The sequence below is a fragment of the Homalodisca vitripennis genome, chromosome 2 (genome assembly GCF_021130785.1).
Source record: "Homalodisca vitripennis isolate AUS2020 chromosome 2, UT_GWSS_2.1, whole genome shotgun sequence".
NCBI lineage: Eukaryota > Metazoa > Arthropoda > Insecta > Hemiptera > Cicadellidae > Homalodisca > Homalodisca vitripennis.
In genome coordinates this window covers 123,151,923-123,170,482 of record NC_060208.1, presented here as the reverse complement: position 1 = coordinate 123,170,482, position 18,560 = coordinate 123,151,923, and the positions used below count along the sequence as shown (strand labels likewise).

Below are 18,560 nucleotides of genomic sequence, written 5' to 3'. Positions count from 1 at the left end.
ATGTTCTACTAAGACTATTAAGTGGGCTTAATTCAAAAGGATATTCTGAAAAATTGTGTGACGTATCAGTTCTGCCTATGGCGGTGAGTAATAACCCCTATAAATCTAATTCTTTGTTCTCTCGAAACTATTTAGAAATGAATTTAAAAGATCGGTTACGATATGAATATACGACGTGTATTTTTATTCGTACTACATAGAGCATTTTTAGTACATTTTCTTCGCATTTCTTAACAATTCTCTTTGAAGCTCTGTATTTCTGAGCTCCAACAGGTACTATTATGTGTCTCAGCAATTTTAAAAATAGATGAGATAAATAACTTGACCTTTTTAGATTTTATATATATTGTAAAATAGGTTCCGCAGAATCTTCACAGTTAAGGAAGGACCCTAACAAAAGTATAGAAGCTTAAACATTGAAACCTTGACAAGACATTGTACGTGGAATTCTAGATCGTGAAGAATTCTGACAAGGCATTAACTTAATTTTCAGCAACACGGGAGAAATCAGAAAACGACATCAAGGAAAGTATATATTAAATTTGTTCTTCTATTTGGTAGAGTTTATGAACATTACGAATCAATTTTCGTACGAGAAAAAGTAGAAGATATTCGACTGCAAATCGTGATTAAAGATCATTCACGCCTCAAGATAAACACGCTGAACCATCAATTGTGAAATTTTATAAACACTCGTTGTTTAACAAAATTAACACGGTAAAGTGAAGAGAGAAAGCCACGTCCACACTTCGTGTTGCTAAGTGGATGATGTAACTGCAGAGGTAAGGTACAGCGTTTACAAGGGAAAGTTAGGTGACAGAGTGCGGCCCTCAAGCTGGGGACTCTTGGCGGAATTTGGCGAGTTATGAGTGAGGCAAGCTCTCTAATTATCCTGCTTGTGAAATTGGATCAACACGCTCGCTTCCCTCACGACTTCAGACTAACGTCACGTGTCAACTGATATTCGTTATCCTGCCGTCTAAACCCGTTATAGTTTACTTCCTTGACAAGTCATGGTGGATTTCTTGGAATCGGGATTCCAAATTGTGATATTCATCTGGATCTTCAAGGTTCCCATGCTCTGTTGCCTACTACAACGTCCAATTTCAAAGACACGTGTATTTAAAGTTTCAACTCTACTGAGCTGAAATGAAAACCAATTCTTTTGAATGAAAGGAAAATATTGGTGTCGTGAAATTTGTCATTGCAGTATTACAAACTGATGGTTGGTTCTGAATACACTGATTTACTATCCTATTACTTAACCTTATAAAATAATTCTAAAACGGTCCATTGCGGTTTTCTCTATTGCTTAAATTAATATTTTTAACTAATATAGTCTATTGGGTCTTGGCTTCTTTATTTCTGCATTACTTTGATTGTTGTGACGGTATATGTACTACTGCCACTGCCTGTATAACTGTTTATTTAATCATGTTACGGTTTAATATGTATATGGTTTATTTTTTTTAGATATAGTATCGGGGTTTTTGGGATTAGTACAGATAAAAAGGGTATATACAGGTAGTTTCCTGTACTGACATAGACACGAGTGTCCGACAAAGAAAAGTGTTACTTCCTTGGTCTCGTGTTATACTCTTAATCATAATTTTTTACTCTATTTACACAAGACTATTTGGTGATACATTTTGTATGTCATTGTTGGGTATCCAAATAACCCTTATTACACGTATCCTAAAATATTAAAATCTTCCAAAGTAATCCAAAGGATCTGAAGTAGTGGGTGTGTTAATTGTAAAAAATGTATTCGTTTTATAACAAAATAAAATACAGTTATGTATTGAAAAGCACATTGCTGTATACAGATAGTATATGTTATTACGATATATTCATTATAATGGTCAACAAATGGTAAAGTAAAAAGACTTACATCGGATAATATGTGAGCCTTATGTTATCCACATGACCACTTGGGTAATAAACAGATAATATGTGGTACTATTTGAGTTAATATTCAACAGCTTAGCAACATAGATAAGAGTGTAATCTTTTTGATTCTAAGTAAACCTGCCGGACTCAATTTGTAGTCATTGGTTAATGACATTTGTTAAGAAACCGATATTTAGGATTCATGATTATATATATTTCTCATTATCCTTAAAAGAAGTAAATTAATACACCAGTGTCACAAATTAGTAGTTGGTAACAACAATCAGATGTTAGTAGAACATAGCGAGTCATCCTCTAGAGGTATGCTGCGGTTTGCGATGACACCAACAGGCGCAGTCAAGGTCCCCTGAACTCAGACTGTGGTGTGGCGTGGTGGGGGGGGGGGGGGGTGATGCCATCGCGAAAAGTGACAGCACGAGCAAATTGTACGCCAGAGAGAATGCAAATAGAAAATGAGAGACAATAGTAGGTAATAACTGTTATTATAGGGCGGTGGGCGATGCGTTGAAACTCGCTGTCAAAATGTCAAGTTACTCTTAGTCGGCCGAAACTGTCAGAATTGGTCCATTCCGAAATAGAGGGAGTGGTATTCTCTTCCTGCCTGACTGTTATGAAACCACAGATAAAAGGTTCCAAACTTTGTAAACACAAAATTAAATTTCACGAATACTGAGGAGTTGCCATAGTTACTATTGGGTCTACTGAACGCACACCAATTCAACAGATGTTGGATCAGTATTAAAATTTTTCTGTCAGCATATTCTTATTCTAGGTGTAGTACTAGGGAAGCATATCAAGCACAGAAGAAAGCAATATGCAAGTTTAATGTTACGATTTATAGAGTTTCAAACATGAAGAGAGCAGACGTCTGTTCTCGAAACGTATATTGTTTCAGCTTTTGTTGTCACAGAGTGTTCATTGTCCTGTTATCCTTTCAAATCATTCATTGTTTATAATGAAGAACACTAAACATAAAAAATGAATTACTTCTTTAAAAATACAACATGAGTGCGATAAAAACCATTTTGTAATTTCGACATTACTGGTATTTTGTCGTTGTTGAATAGAAAGCCCATATAGATCGTTAAATGTAGCGTCACGGATACTTATAAATATAGTCAGTATTTATGTAAAAGCAAAACATATGGTAATTTGTAATTGGTAATTGTATATACCACTTGGGCCCGGAGGAAGATCCATTGTGTTTCACAATCAATTACTACTATAAAAAATTAAAAAAATCATAAAAATTAATGAAAAAGTCTAATATGAAAACGAAGTGCATAGCAAGCAATCTACATGTAAATGTTAAATTTTTTATAATGTTAGTACCTAACAAGCTTTTTCTAACTTATGTAGGAAATAGGATATAAAATTCCTAAAATATTCTAGTTCTAAACTCCAAGGATAACTATGCAATAGAATACTTTAACAAAGATTGCACTTTAACTGTATACAATTTTTAAACTCGAATTGGGCTTGTACTTTGCCGCAATCCCTAACTGAAGTTATGGAAAATCAACTGAATGACACGTTTTGTTGCGAACTATTGACTAGCTTAATACTAAGTGTTCATACATATAGTTTTATAGTTAAATGAAACTGTTTAGCAGATTAACTACAATAGAAAGTCCGGTTAAAAAAATGAGAAACACAAGAAAAAATTCAAGATAAAAGTAAATAAGATAAGAAGAGTGGTGGGGATGGAAGAGATAATGGTACTTACGCGGTGAGGATAGGCCAGATGCCAGGTGATGTTGAAGGTCGACCCTGCCAGCAGACTCGTCCTCACCGACCCTGGAACATGATGATAAACCATCACAACAGAACCTTCATAAGGAATGATAATAGTTTAAATTATTTTCCAGGTTTAAACTTCTACTGGCAATCTGAATGTGAAGTCTTGACAGCGGTGCTCATCTAATAGCTCTTGAAGGCATACGTTCTGAGGTATCCGGCTTCTTAATTAATATGTATTACGTCGGCTATATTTTTTCCAAATATTGTTATTGATGTATAAATAATGTACGAGTATAAAGTGAGTGTTAATGCTATGTGCAGTCTTGTTACAATCCAAGGTCGATTAATCCACGAGTGCCAACTTCTCGAGTTGCTGCTTCACATTATGAAGCTGTTTCATACAATCGGACTAAAAGACTCCACAGCTGTATAATGGAGGATATCGAATTTCATAAAAAAACATTAAAATAAATTCCAAAATACTAATGTATATTTTGACATCTGAACACGAATTTGGGATTGATTTTGTCCGATCATGTGACATTTTTGAGAACATTTTTGATATTGGTTGAACACGGGTAAACTTGGCCTGAATTACGACGCCAGCTCTTTAGTGTTTCCCTCTGGTACACTGTAGTGTTCCGACTTCACTGGTAGTGTCATATCGATCGAGAATTTCGTTTGTGAATCAGCCCGTGAAAGGTAGTCACTCAAAGTGGACACTGAAACAACGGGAGGTTTCTGAAATAAAACAGGTTCCCACCGTTATAATTGACGTCAAATTATAACGGTTCCTCAACATTACGTAGCGAACATGGGAGAGACTGCCGACGGATCGAAACTGTTCGCAAGGATACTCAAACACAGCAATCATGAGGTCTCCCAAATTACTGCTAGACCGCTGAAGAGCTGAAATCATCTGCAGTTACGTAAGATGGGCCGAGAGAAAGCGAAGAAGCTCAAGACGTTATCCTTGACTGGACCACTGGTTGGTATCGTAATAGAGAGGTGGTAAGATAATTAGGTAGGATTCCAACCAGCAACTACAGGTACATGGAACTTCATGGTTGATTCCACCTGATGCACTGGCCTCCAATAGATTTCTGATTGCACTGATAGTAATTAGTGGCAGTGATCATGTTTAATCCCCATCATTTCATGCCTTCATAATTTGGGCCACTATGTTCTTTCAACATTGAACATATTTTTGAAGATAAAAATATAATATTTGACTTTTAGAACATTGTTACAGATTAAAATGGTTTTTTTTTTGAAGAATTAAACTCCGTTGCGTCACTACGATGGCTCCAAGGTGTAATGATGTTAATGCTAATACTCTAAACAAATGGTAATAAGTGAAAAATTATTATTGAATCAGTGACTGACAAAGCTCTTAATCACGTTTACTAATTATTACAATTATTTTATTATTCTGTTTTTTAAAGAGTCTAATTTTTGTTGGGTTGGTTCGTAGTTTGAACATTTGCACTATCACCAAAACAACTTGAGAGGACAAGATTTCCAAATAAACTTTAGTACAAGCAGGAATTTTAACTGTACCAAGTGGATGTTATAACTGTAACTATATAGTACGAAATGTATCTGTACCGAGTAAAATATATAACCAATATAAATGAAAGATAAAAGCGGAAGGATGAGCGTGTCGAGAGTAACGGTTAAGCTAGCAGAGATAAATGAATCGTTTTTTAACGTATAGCTAGCTATTTATGAAAAACTAGTATACTTGAAAACAAACTCAAGTATAAGGTTTCATCAATACTCTGATGCGAAGATCCCACCTCATAATGTAATTACACCGGTCTTTGGAAACTTTCATATTAAAAGTTTAGAAACATTTGATTTTAAAACTCTTTTATTTTGATTGGTAGCCAAAATAGATTAGGATGAGGCAGAGTACGACAACGTTACTTGTGCTATATGTGAATTATGAGTTATCAAGTAAACTCATACAGACAGAATGAAAAGAGGTTGTTGAAAACAAGCGTAAATTACATTTTATGTTTGTTTGGACCCAAGGAAGAAGATCCTGAAGATTCCACTTACCAGCATGCCTTCTTAGACCTGAAGAGCCTAGGCAAACATGAGAGCGACAGACTGAGTTAGACCATTGACCCCAAAAAAACAGTTGCGTCAGTATAATTGGGCCCAGATGATCACTGGACAAACACGATCGTGAGTACCAAATCTACGGTGTCTCCGCTGAACATGTGTGAAGCAACAAGGAAGCCGGGTTGGGCCACTGAGTACGGGTTATTACCGAGAGAAAGCACTCGCTCGCTCATTCAGACCTCTTCAGGCGCCCTCGACCACAAACCTTTCTCCGAACGCAAGAGTTCTTTTGTCACTTGACTGCGAAGTTGTGTCATATTTTGTCAGGTGAATCCAAACAGCGAGGACCTATTATGTGGTTACATTGAGCTCACTGCCCTTTGAACTCCGCGGTGAAAGAAATTCCTCTCCTGTTTGCGTTACTCATTGGAATCTGCAGAGCTAATCTCTGTTCACACAGGTCTATGAAACTAAATGTTTGCTCTGTTGCACGAATAACAGGTTGGTGAAAGAAATTCCTCTCCTGTTTGTGTTACTCATTGGAATCTGCAGAGCTAATCTCTGTTCACACAGCTCTATGAAACTCAATGTTTGCTCTATTGCACGAATCACAAGTTGGTGAAAGAAATTCCTCTCCTGTTTGCGTTACTCATTGGAATCTGCTGAGCTAATCTCTGTTCACACAGGTCTATGAAACTCAATGTTTGCTCTGTTGCACGAATCACAAGTTGGTGAAAGAAATTCCTCTCCTGTTTGCGTTACTCATTGGAATCTGCTGAGCTAATCTCTGTTCACACAGGTCTATAAAACTTACTGTTTGCTCTGTTGCATGAAACACAAGTTTGAAGCAACTATATTAGAGACACAATGTTCCAAGGAAACTTTTTATATCCAAACATTTCTAATACTGATTTAGTTATATTTATCTTGTTGGAAGTAAAGATTTATCTTGTTTGTTACACTTGAGACCTTGGTAGAGGAGTGTATGTATATAGATCTTTTACACTAGTGATTAGATCCTAGCATGAAGTTATGTGATAAACGGTTCCTGGATAGTGATTAATATTATTAAAAAAGTTATATTTCGGAGATACGAAGAGCATCGAGGAGAAACTAATTTACTTTCCAAGACCATGAGTTTTTAATAGTAGTGCGGTTTTTATAAGACCGAAATAATAATGAGAAGTGTTACATTCTCAAAATGACCAGCAGTGATTTTGGACATTCATAGTTATTGCTGCTACATTAATAATCTCGTGTCGCTGAAGACAAATGTTGAATGAAGATGAAAAAGTGTTTATATTTTCCATGACTAGAGAAAACTATGTTTTTTTGATTATAACACTCCTAATAAACACCACAATTGCACTGAAACATTAAATTTCTCGTCTACAACCGTTGCAAGCAATGACAACATAATATAACGGGTTAAATGAATACAACTAATAAAAATCAACTTCAAACAATTTGATAATTCTTCCCTAAGGTATTGATTCCATTGCCATGAATAAGATAGTTAAAATGGAATCATTCAGGTATTCTAGATTAACATTTTGTTTTGATGCAGTGCTAAACATGGTAAATATATTGCATTTTTGATATTAATGATTAGTTTAATGTTGAATAGTATTTTGGTCTGTACGTTTAACCAACTCCTGAAGTTTCATGAGGAATTGTCTTATGGCGTGGTCTTGATGTACACTACCTGTGCACCTAAGCTCTTTAAAAGAAGCTTAATATTAGAAGCGTCATCGCTTTTATTGTGGAGATGACGCGAAGTACTTCCTACGTCACCGAACAAGAAACGAAACATCTCGGCAAGTTCGGCTTAGTCCCATTAGTAACCTGGTTATGGGACAAAATTCTTCGAAGGGACAGGTAAAATTGTTCTGTTTTGAGAATAATTGTCAAATATGACACGTGGTGCCCTGGCTGTCACGTTTGTGCATTTTATATGGATGAGTGCACCTCTACAGTCCATCGTCGGACACGTATTAGCTTCTCTGGTATTGCAGTGACTATGAGACTTGGACCTCTGGCCACGTTGTTGCTTGTTTATGGAGCGGCGTTTATTCAGGTATTCTGGATTCACAGTTTGTTTTAAATAATAATTTAATAACAATTTATAAAATTTAAACGTATCAAATTGTCAACGAGAATGTAAAAATATTATCATGTCACCTCATCCAACACAAAAACAGAAATAAATTAGACTTAACTACCTTGTTTTAATACTACTTGTGTACGTGTGTGTACTTGCCAATACATAAATAAATTATTACGATGTATTTTTTTTAGATAATGTTTATTGTTGAATATAATACAATACTTTGAAATAATAGCAAACGGTTGTTACAGACGAAAGCAAAGGATCTTCCATTGCCATGTGAAGGATGCAATGATCAGGTATATGTACATTTAGATTTTAGTGTTGCTTTCTTTAACGTACGTAAAGGATAAATTTGATAATCGTACATAACTTATATTTTACCAAAATTTAGTACTTTATAATAGGTAGTATTTTACTCTATGATAAAATAATTGATTGCTTCTAATAAATTGCATATGTTCTTATACAAAAGTTTTGTCTAGAGTTTAAAAAATATCCTGCTGAGCTTATTAAATGACTTACATTATAAGCATTAGACAACTTGAGTTTTATCCTGTAAGAACAAATAAACTTTTTATTATAGAGTTATAGGAGATGTATTAGTTTAAAGACAAGGCCAGTATAAATTCAATAGTTGGTGTGGATTCAAACACACTTCTTGTATGTTTAAACAATAAAGCCTAAACTCGTTTGAGGTTATTTTGCTTACTAATCAAAAAAATATAACAAAATCTAAAGTTTGAAGATTTTATCAGTGTTTAATTATATTTATCGAACTATCATGAAGTCATATTAAGATTATGTAAGGAAATATGAGTAGTTAAACAACAACATAAACTAGAAAATAAATAATCATGTCCAATATTGTGTACAAAATTTAAATATTTAGTAGTATAAAAAACAATGTTGTATAAATCTTTGTAAATAACATGAGTTTGAATTACTTTGTTAAAAATGTATATTTATCTCAACAAATCATTAATTTCATACACAGTAATGATTTCATTCTCCTTTAAATCTACATTCTAAAAAAATATCATTACCCTATTTCCTTTATTTTTTAGATAATTTGTAATTTATTTAAAACAAAAGAAATTTTTTAAAACGTTTTATAATGCTTAATACATTTTTAATGCGATATATGTACATATATATATTTTACATTTATCGCGCAGTTTTTAGATTATTAAAACTTCTCAAAGAAGTTTTATTGTTAAAAATTATAAAATTTCAAAACGTAAGGTATTCGTATACAACCAAGGAAGGATTAATCACGCTAAATTTAAAATTATGGCATATTTAATTAGGTACATTAATATGCCACATGTTAAAATGTCATATAATTGTACTCAGTTTATTCAAAACTTTATTGGTTCTGCGATTTTCTCGTTATTAATAATGCCAATGTAAAAATGTTCGGTAACTCTGCCAAATCTCGTTGAGTGTAAAATTCACCATTAACAAACTCGATGTTGTCTTTATAGAAATAAATCTTCACCAAAAATGCAAGAAAAGGTCAGTTTGTTCTTGAGATATCGTGGGGACAGACATATAGACAGACAGACAAACAGAAATAACATTGTTTTAGCCCCACAACTGATATTCTCAATAACACAGTTAGAACGTTTACGTTACAATTAACAGTACTATTGGTGTACTGATACGGTTCATTTTCTGAGTGTTAGAGAAGCTTGTCAATCGAGCTTGTGTTGGAAAATTCGAATTCTTTCTGCTTGTGTGTCTGTTGTCCGCTGGATCTTATGAACGAATTAAGCTAAGGACTTTTTTTAATCAGGTAACGATGGGTTTGATGAAATACAAGGTCATTTATAGTACTTTGATGAGCCTTTACGTAGCCATAATATCCACAAGATATCTCGAGAATGATTTAAACTGTAGACTTTAAACTTGACATGCAACTTATTTTCACAAGGGTAATAAGAATAAGTTCATTGAAGTCCATCCATGGAGTCCATCTATGGCTCATTAGGCTAGTAGAGTTTCTCTAGTCTGTCTGTTTAGAGTCTCTAAAATTGTTTCTATATGATCGTTTGTCTGTACGCAGGTTTATAATGAGAATGAGATAAGCTATAAACTTGAAATTTTGTTTAAATCTTTAGCGAAGTCTGTTTTGCGATACAGTGTGTGTGGTGTATTCATACCTTGTATATATGCTATATATTTTTAAGAAGTTGTCACAAATTTGGTGTACCACGTGATTATACAAAGATCAAATATATAATAAAAAACGAATTATATTAGTCTCAAATCCATTATGTTTGTTTATAAACAGTAGCAAATTAAATTAAAATAAGAAACCAAACAATAATAATTATTATATTAAAATTTAGTTTTTATATTTCATGTTTGGATGATTATACCATTATATTCTAACAAATTTAATCCTCTCAATCATTGAGAAAGGTTCTATCAGTATGAAAAATTATCTTTTAGGTATTGAATAATACAAATATAAAGTAGAGTATTTTACTGTTTTATTTGTAAAACAATTATTTCAAATAATTTGCTATGATAACAGTAAAAGTTTTGAAATAATTTAATTGCTATTTAGGAAGGCGACAGAAACGATGATGCTGAGACACAGGTGAAACGCATTTTAAAGTTTTTAGGGGCCTGCAAAAACTTGGATGATTGTTTCCTCCCTACGTTTGCGCCCTTGTCTACAACGTCAGATGTTACAACAGCGACAACGATAACGTCCACAACTTCATCTTCACAGCAAAAACCCGCCCTTTGTAACGACTTGCACGCTTGCGTAAGTTTACTTACTTTCCATTTATGATGATTTGGCATAAGAAGTAAATAAATATTTCAATAGAGACTTCAGATGAGAGTTATAAATTCATTGTAACGCATGTAACAAGTCTTACGCAGTTTTAATGAACATCTTTATCTGGACAGTATTGTATGTTGGAAAAACATTGAATAAATATAGGTAATATGTGTATGTAGCACATACAAAGCAATACAACCTTATAAAATGATGGAGTATACAGTCCAATATTGCGAGACATTAAAGCTATTGCACGCACAATTTGATAGACCTACTTAAACATACTAAACGTAGAATATTGTTTAGAAACGGTTGTGTTGTGTTCGGTTTGGCCGAATAATGGGATTAATATTTAATTGAGGCAGAAAATAAAACCAATAAAATGTTACATTAATTGTACATACGTTGTTTAAATAACAATACATATGTATGTGTGTGTGTGTGTGTGTGTGTGTGTGTGTGTGTGTGTGTGTGTGTGTGTGTGTGTGTGTGTGTGTGTGTGTGTGTGTGTGTGTGTGTGTGTGTGTGTGTTGTTCTAATTTCAAAATATATTACAACTCATACAATTTTAATTAATGACGTAAACTACCGATAGAAGCAATGTTAAGTTGTAATGTGATCAAATCATGTCAATAAAAGTAGCTCGGCAATGTAAGCACTGTACGTGTAACAAACTTACCGTACCACTGTTGCTAGGAAATTATTTTGTCGGTATACGATGTATGTGGAATTGTCATAAATGAATTATTGTACAAGCCGTTCTTTTAAAATACACACCAGAATCACAATTGGAATATAATTTACGTGTATTAAACTTTCTCCTTGTTACGTCAATATCACTTCTGGAGCAGTCTAAATAAAATTATTAGACATCTAAATTATGGGGTTCTTCAGCCATTCATTTATTAACGGTATAAACTTTGTTGATATAATATTAATACGTATTACGATTGTATGAGTGCCTTACAGTTACCATTAATCGTAATGACAATCCGTAACTATTGGTTTTATAGTTTTTATTTGTTATTTACACACAAGTATACTTAGGTTACCCTTGTCATGGAGGAAGACTGTCATGCATGACTAATGTTGTAATTTAATTATTAATTGTATATAACAAGAGAAAAGTCAATATTAATTTTAATGTACATCTTCGAATAGCTTCATTTAGTTTATACAAATGTATTTAGTTTGCTATAGTATTTAATAATTTATATAGCTTTCAATTTATCTAACCTACAATATTATTAATGGAATAAAAGATGTTGAGATTATCCAAGATTATGCAAATATCCACATTTTCAAGCAGCTCTACCCTTGAAAGTAATGTATTATAAGTGATGTTCTGCAAAGACCTTTAATTCAATCACATATTATTAGATCACCAATGTTATTAATCTATTACTTCCGTCGCGTCGTTACAAATCGCCATGAGGATAAGTATAACGATGGCGAAACAATGTTTCTCGAAAATTCCGTAAACGTCCGTCGTAATTACATATAGTTACACATTTTCAAAATGTCCGTAAGACGATGTTGGATAAATCCTCTCCAGCAATTATAAAAGAGAAATAATGTTATATAAATGCATCTCGTATATTCACACTTTAGTGTTTAAAGCACTATATTGAAGGAGCATGATTTATAGAAAAAGAAGTAAATTATAAAACTGATTCTTTTTTTAGGGCCATGATCAACCTCAAAATGCTAAGGATCAGGTTATCAACATTTTAAAATTTTTGGGAGCCTGCAGAGATCCAGAGGGTTGCTTTCTAAGCAAACCCCAAATACAGGATTTACAACATCACCAACAATTTCATACACCGAAAGTACAGAAGTGTATAGTACTCCGTCAACTACAGCTACGCAGCCTACAGATCACATATTATGTCGAGGCTTGGAAAACTGTGGAAATGAGGTACAATAGTTTTACTTGTTACATTGTCGATTGTTTTTATTATGTTATCATAAATTGGCCCATTATTGAAATTATTATGTGGTTCGTAAAGACTTTTGATGCATCTTCTAGTATAAAAGGGCTATGGACAAATAAGTCAATACCCATATCTATGTAGAATTTCAAAGTAGAAACGTATTGACAATTATTGATAGGCCCATGCATTTTTAAATTCAAACAAATAGAAAATTTGGTTGTTTTAAAGTGCAATTTTTTTAGGATCGAAGTTTCAGTCAGGATGCTGATTTGCACGTTAAAAGTATCTTGAAGTTTTTGGGAGCATGTCAAGGCCCTGTAGAATGCTTACAAAATAGATCTTCTACCGAAAATACAATGTCATCTACACCTGAAGAATATACCAGTAAAACAATGACGACTAAAGCTACCACAGAAACTATAACTACAGAAGGTATAACTACAGAAGCCATTGTAACCACAAGAGTAACCAGTACAGAAACGTGGCCTGTGGATTTTACAATTCAAAAACCACCTCACCATGTCCTATGTAAGGAGTTAAAAAACTGTGATGATGCGGTAAGTTTCTATTTGCAGCCATGTTGTTTTAAATTAGTGATAACTACGACGTATTATGAAAGAATTAGGAACTTTATATTTCAATAATAATTGTTAATCAAAATAATTAATAATTATTTGGTTGAAGGTACTTGTAATCACTATTATCGTATTATTTACAATGATTAGAATAGGACATTCTCAATGCTAATTACCATCTTCCTAAAGCATTGACCATTGCTATACGTTTTAAAAATCTACCATTTTGTCTTTATTATTTATTCCAAAACAATCAGCTTGGCTTTATTAAAAATAAAAATAAGTTTATTACTTTTTTAATTAAGGATTAAAGTTGAATATTTGTGAAATGTTAATCCACTTATAACCTCCATCGTTTCAAAATCTTGTTGTCCCATACTATAAACAGATTGATAAAGTACAAAGCTCTCACTGGGTTTTCTCATTTTTATGAAGAATACTCATATTTATCTTGTTCGCGACCTTAAGTTTGTTTTTTAACTAATGAACTGTCGGTTTAGGGTCAAGGGCATGTCCAAGATGCAGGAATGCAAGTGCATAGTATCTTGAAGTTTTTGGGGGCTTGTCAAGCCTATGGAAATTGCTCCACATACAAAATTACAACTAAAGAGAAATCATCGTCGTCAACTACTGAATCTACGACATCAGCAACCGCAGAACGAACAACACTAACAGATCACGTTCTTTGTCAAAACTGTGCAAACTTGGTAAGTAATGGAATGTTTTATATTTAACTTATTACACAAGATTTAGTTGTAACTGGATGCGCTGTATGGTCCATCTCCGACATGATGACTTTATTCTTTGAGTATTTGAACACGTCAGCAATCTGACTTAAAATATCGTTGGCGTCCTTTCCCTCACAAACATCTACTATTAACACAATAAACAGTGGTAAATGAAGCCTCCCCTTCTCCCCCCGCAGTTTTATTTTATATTCGTTATTATAAGTAAAATAGCCTTCACTATGTATATCGTTGGTTAATATTTCTTTTCCCCCTTGTAACCACGATTGTAAAAAAACTTACCCAGTTTGTTAGTAAACATATCTTGAAGAACTGGGGATGAAACGTCTGCTTGTACTATAATGCATACAACTTTTCACTCAGTAACAAAGAATTATTGTATAGCATGAAACACTTGCCACCGAAGACCTAATACCAAATTACTTAGATAGTTAGAATTTTAAATATTTTTAAATTGAAATTTATTTAAGTACAAACAAGTATGGGACTATAAAATATGTCTGTAATACGGCATCTCTTATTTTTTATTTTTCTAGTTTATAACTTACGGCAATAAAACAAAAGCATTTTCAAAAATCAACAATTTCAGAGTATCTAGTTCAGCTATCTGGATATATACACATTTGTGTGCGTGCGTGCGTGCGTGCGTGTGCGTGCGTGCGTGCGTGCGTGCGTGTGTGTGTGTGTGTGTGTGTGTGTGTGTGTGTGTGTGTGTGTGTGTGTGTGTGTGTGTGTGTGTGTGTGTGTGTGTGTGTGTGTGTGTGTGTGTGTGTGTGTGTGTGTGTGTGTGTGTGTGTGTGTGTGTGTGTGTGTGTGTGTGTGTGTGTAGTAAATTATAAAAATGATTCTTCTTTTAGGACCATGATCAACCTCAAAATTCTAAGGATCAGGTTATCAACATTTTAAAATTTTTGGGAGCCTGCAGAGATCCAGAGGGTTGCTTTCTAAGCAAACCCCCAAATACAGGATTTACAACATCACCAACAATTTCATACACCGAAAGTACAGAAGTGTATAGTACTCCGTCAACTACAGCTACGCAACCTACAGATCACATATTATGTCGAGGCTTGGAAAACTGCGGAAATCAGGTACAATAGTTTCACTTGATTATATTTTCGATTGCCTTAACTCTATTAGCATGTATTAGCCCATTATTGAAATTATTATGTGATTCGTAAAGAATTTGGCTACATCTTCTAGTGTAAAAGGGCTGTGGACATATAAATCAATACCCATATTGCCAAATCTATTTAGAATTTCAAAGTAGAAGCGTCTTGAAAATGATTGATAGACCTATGCATTTAAAAATTCAACAGATTTGTAATTTTACTTGTTATAACATGCCTGTTTGCGATTTTTAGGATCGAAATTTCATCAGGATGCTGATTTGCACGTTAAAAGTTTCTTGAAGTTTTTGGGAGCATATCAAGGTCCTGTAGAGTGCTTACAAAAATAGATCTTCGACCGAAAAAAAAAACTATTTCATCTCTCTCTCCCCCCCCCCCCCTCTCTCTCTCTCTCTCTCTCTCTATATATATATATATATATATATATATATATATATATATATGAATGAAAATGCTGTGAATATTATCAATACATTGTTATTTAAGGCGATATTATTATATAGTCATAATAATATTAATTTTGTAATATTAATGCAACAGTAAATAATGATCAAATATTGTATTAATGGTATATTATTTATATTTTAGGATTATATAAGAAAAGCTGCTGCTGAAGTTGATACAATTCTGAAGTTTCTAGGAGTCTGTCATAACAGGACAGACTGTGCAAAAAGAGCAAACATTCCCGATCAAATTTCGCGAAGGAAAAGAAGCCCGATTCGTGTAAGCTATCAGATTGGACAATCAGGTATTGGTAGCAGATTTTCAATACCTAACAATAATGTTGGAAACCGAAATGTTTACGTTAACCCTCGCAGTAAATATATGCCGAATAGTATTGCTCAGCCCAAGGCAGTTGTCGGGCCACGGTTAGAGCAGACATCAGCATTTAGATACGGTAAAAGAATTCTCAAACCAAATACACAAAACCCTACAAGATGGAGATATGGTAATATACCAAACTATCGTGGTCAAACGAGGAAGCCAAAACCTTCCACTCCTTCTAGTATTTTATCAACATTACCAGTAACAACATCTATAACTACAGAAACCACTACACCCACGACAGAAGCCACTACAGTTTCAACGACAGAAGCCACTACTGCTTCAACGACTATTTCACCGACAACCGAAAAGACTTCTGCACGGTCTATTACTACACCTATGGGTACACCTTCAACTGAGTCAACTACACCTTACGAGAAAACTAAAACTACGTCTACGGAAGCTCCTAGAAAATCTACTACTGTGTTAACGACAACAGAAACTGCATCAAGTACACCTGAATATACAACTTCTACTACTACCGAAGCAATAATATCCACAATTACAGCGGGTACTAAATCTAATACAAAAACTACACCCTATCATGGATCGTCTAGTGCATCCAGTACGTCTGAGATTACTTCACCACCAAACACGGAAGCTACAATTACACCAACGGCTACAACTGAGTCTACAACAGCATCCACGGCGGAAAATACAGTAGAATATACAAAAGTGGCCACTACAACATCTGAGACGGCATTAACTACGTCTGAGTTTACTACAGAAAAAACAACCAGTGTTTTAGTGTCATCTACGACACCTTCAACCGAAGCTACAACAAATAGAGGATCGTCTACCAATACACCTACTTTTGAACCCTCAACATCTGAGGGTGCAATGTCATCAACCACAGAAAGTACAACTACTACAACAGCCACTACAACTTTGGCTACTTCAACTATGGCTACTACTGCATCTACAACAGAAAGAACGACAACATTCACATCAGCGGCTACCACTACATCTATGAGTGCGTTATCTACATCTGAGGCTACCATATCAACCACCGCAAAAACTACAACTATTACAGAGCCCACCACACTACTAAAACTACATGATACAACTTCTACTACTGAGGCAATTACAACAGAGGCTAATACACCATCGACCACTGAAGCTACTAGTACACAATCTACCACACCTACTACAACAATAACCGAAGCTACAAAAAAGTTCACAACGAAACCAACGACTGTATCTACAACAGAGACTACCACTACAATTACTACCGAAGCTACTACGACTGAAGCTACTACGACTGAAGCTACATCATCCACAGTTGAAACCACACCCACCCCTACTACAGCTGCCACTACGGCGCTAACAAAAATTGAATCAACGGTATCTTCATCTACGGAGTCCACAACAGCCACTACCATTGCGGCTAGTACATCTGAATATACCACATCATTCACAACAGAAACTACACCAGAAGCAACTACTGCAAGTTACCCGACTTCAACAATTCTACAGGCTATTCCATCGTCCACAACCGAAGCTATTACTACCTATTCATCAACGCCCACCATTAAATCTTCTACTGGTGCAAGTACAACTGAGTCTACTACATTATCAATGGCTGAAACAACATCACCCTCCACCACAGATAGTACTACAATAACCAGTACAGAATTGTCCACTACAGCATCTACCACGCCGGCAACCACATCTGACACTACAACAATACCCACTACGGAATCTGGTACAATTGTTACAGAACTTACTACAAAACTACAGGATACAACTTCTACTACTGAGACAACTATATCAGAAGCAACCAAGCTATCGACCACTGAAGCTACAGCTATTACTACTATACAATCTACCACACCTTTTCTAACTACAACTAAAGCCACAACAACATCCACAACCGATGCCTCAAGTAGTTCAGTATCGAAAAATACCCTCACATCTACGACTATGGGAGCGACAACTGAGGAAACTACATCAACATCTAAGAGTACATCAATGTCTACTACACCGGTTACTACAACATCTGAAGTTGCATCAACTATAACTGAGACTACCTTACTTTCTAACACGAAAGTTACAACAGCCACTACTCCCAAATCTACAACTGAAGTAACAGAAATTAGTACTACACACTCTACCACAACTTCTATAGCTACAACCGAGGCTAAAGCAACATCCACAGCTGAAGCATCAACTAGTTCAACATCGGAAACTTCTATAATACCTACCACTATGGGAGCGACAACTGAGGAAACTACATTAACATCTGAGACTGCATCAATATCTACTTCACCGGTTGCTACAACATCTGAAGTTGCATCAACAATCACTGAGTCTACCTTACTTTCTAACACGAAAGTCACAACAGCCACTACTCCCAAATCTACAACTGAAGTTACAACTATTACTAATACAGAATCTACCACACCTTCTGTAGCATCAACTGAGGCTACATCAACAGCAGTAACTGAGGCATCAACTATTCCAACACCGGAAACTTCCATCATATCTACCACTATGGGAGAGACAACTGAGGAAACTACATTAACATCTGAGATTGCATCAATATCAACTTCACCGGTTGCTACAACATCTGACGTTGCATCAACTATCACTGAGACTACCTTACTTTCTAACACGAAAGTTACAACAGCCACTACTCCTAAATCTACAACTGAAGCTACAGCTATTACTAATACAGAATCTACCACACCATCTGTAGCTTCAACTGAGGCTACATCAACAGCAG

At 34.7% G+C, this 18,560-nt stretch overlaps 2 protein-coding genes across 5 annotated transcripts in view; one reads left to right on the top strand and one right to left on the bottom strand.

Moving 5' to 3' along the window:
- Positions 1-18,560, bottom strand: part of LOC124354663 — a 120,613-nt gene that overhangs the window by 47,440 nt on the left and 54,613 nt on the right. For all 3 annotated transcript variants that reach the window (XM_046805292.1, XM_046805290.1, XM_046805291.1), the window contains exon 3: positions 3,638-3,708. In XM_046805292.1, coding sequence (XP_046661248.1) covers positions 3,638-3,708 — 71 coding nt within the window. The remainder of the gene's footprint in view (positions 1-3,637; positions 3,709-18,560) is intronic.
- LOC124354664 lies at positions 7,498-12,979 on the top strand. Of its 2 annotated transcripts, XM_046805295.1 has the most exons (5): positions 7,510-7,798; positions 8,080-8,127; positions 10,404-10,607; positions 12,311-12,543; positions 12,802-12,979. In XM_046805295.1, exons 1-5 carry the CDS (start codon positions 7,676-7,678, stop codon positions 12,848-12,850), a joined length of 657 nt encoding a protein of 218 aa, XP_046661251.1. In that variant the 5' UTR covers positions 7,510-7,675; the 3' UTR covers positions 12,851-12,979. The 2 variants fall into 2 exon arrangements, with proteins under 2 accessions (XP_046661250.1, XP_046661251.1); XM_046805294.1 differs by having other exon boundaries at positions 7,498-7,798; positions 12,311-12,911.

What these genes read in the sequence shown, in the direction of transcription:
- LOC124354664 (XM_046805294.1), top strand. Translation starts at nt 7,676, where the DNA reads ATGGATGAGTGCACCTCTACAGTCCATCGTCGGACACGTATTAGCTTC. An exon ending in GTGAAGGATGCAATGATCAG is followed by an intron (nt 8,128 to 10,403) that starts GTATATGTACAT and finishes ATTGCTATTTAG; the next exon opens with GAAGGCGACAGAAACGATGA. An exon ending in GTAACGACTTGCACGCTTGC is followed by an intron (nt 10,608 to 12,310) that starts GTAAGTTTACTT and finishes TTCTTTTTTTAG; the next exon opens with GGCCATGATCAACCTCAAAA.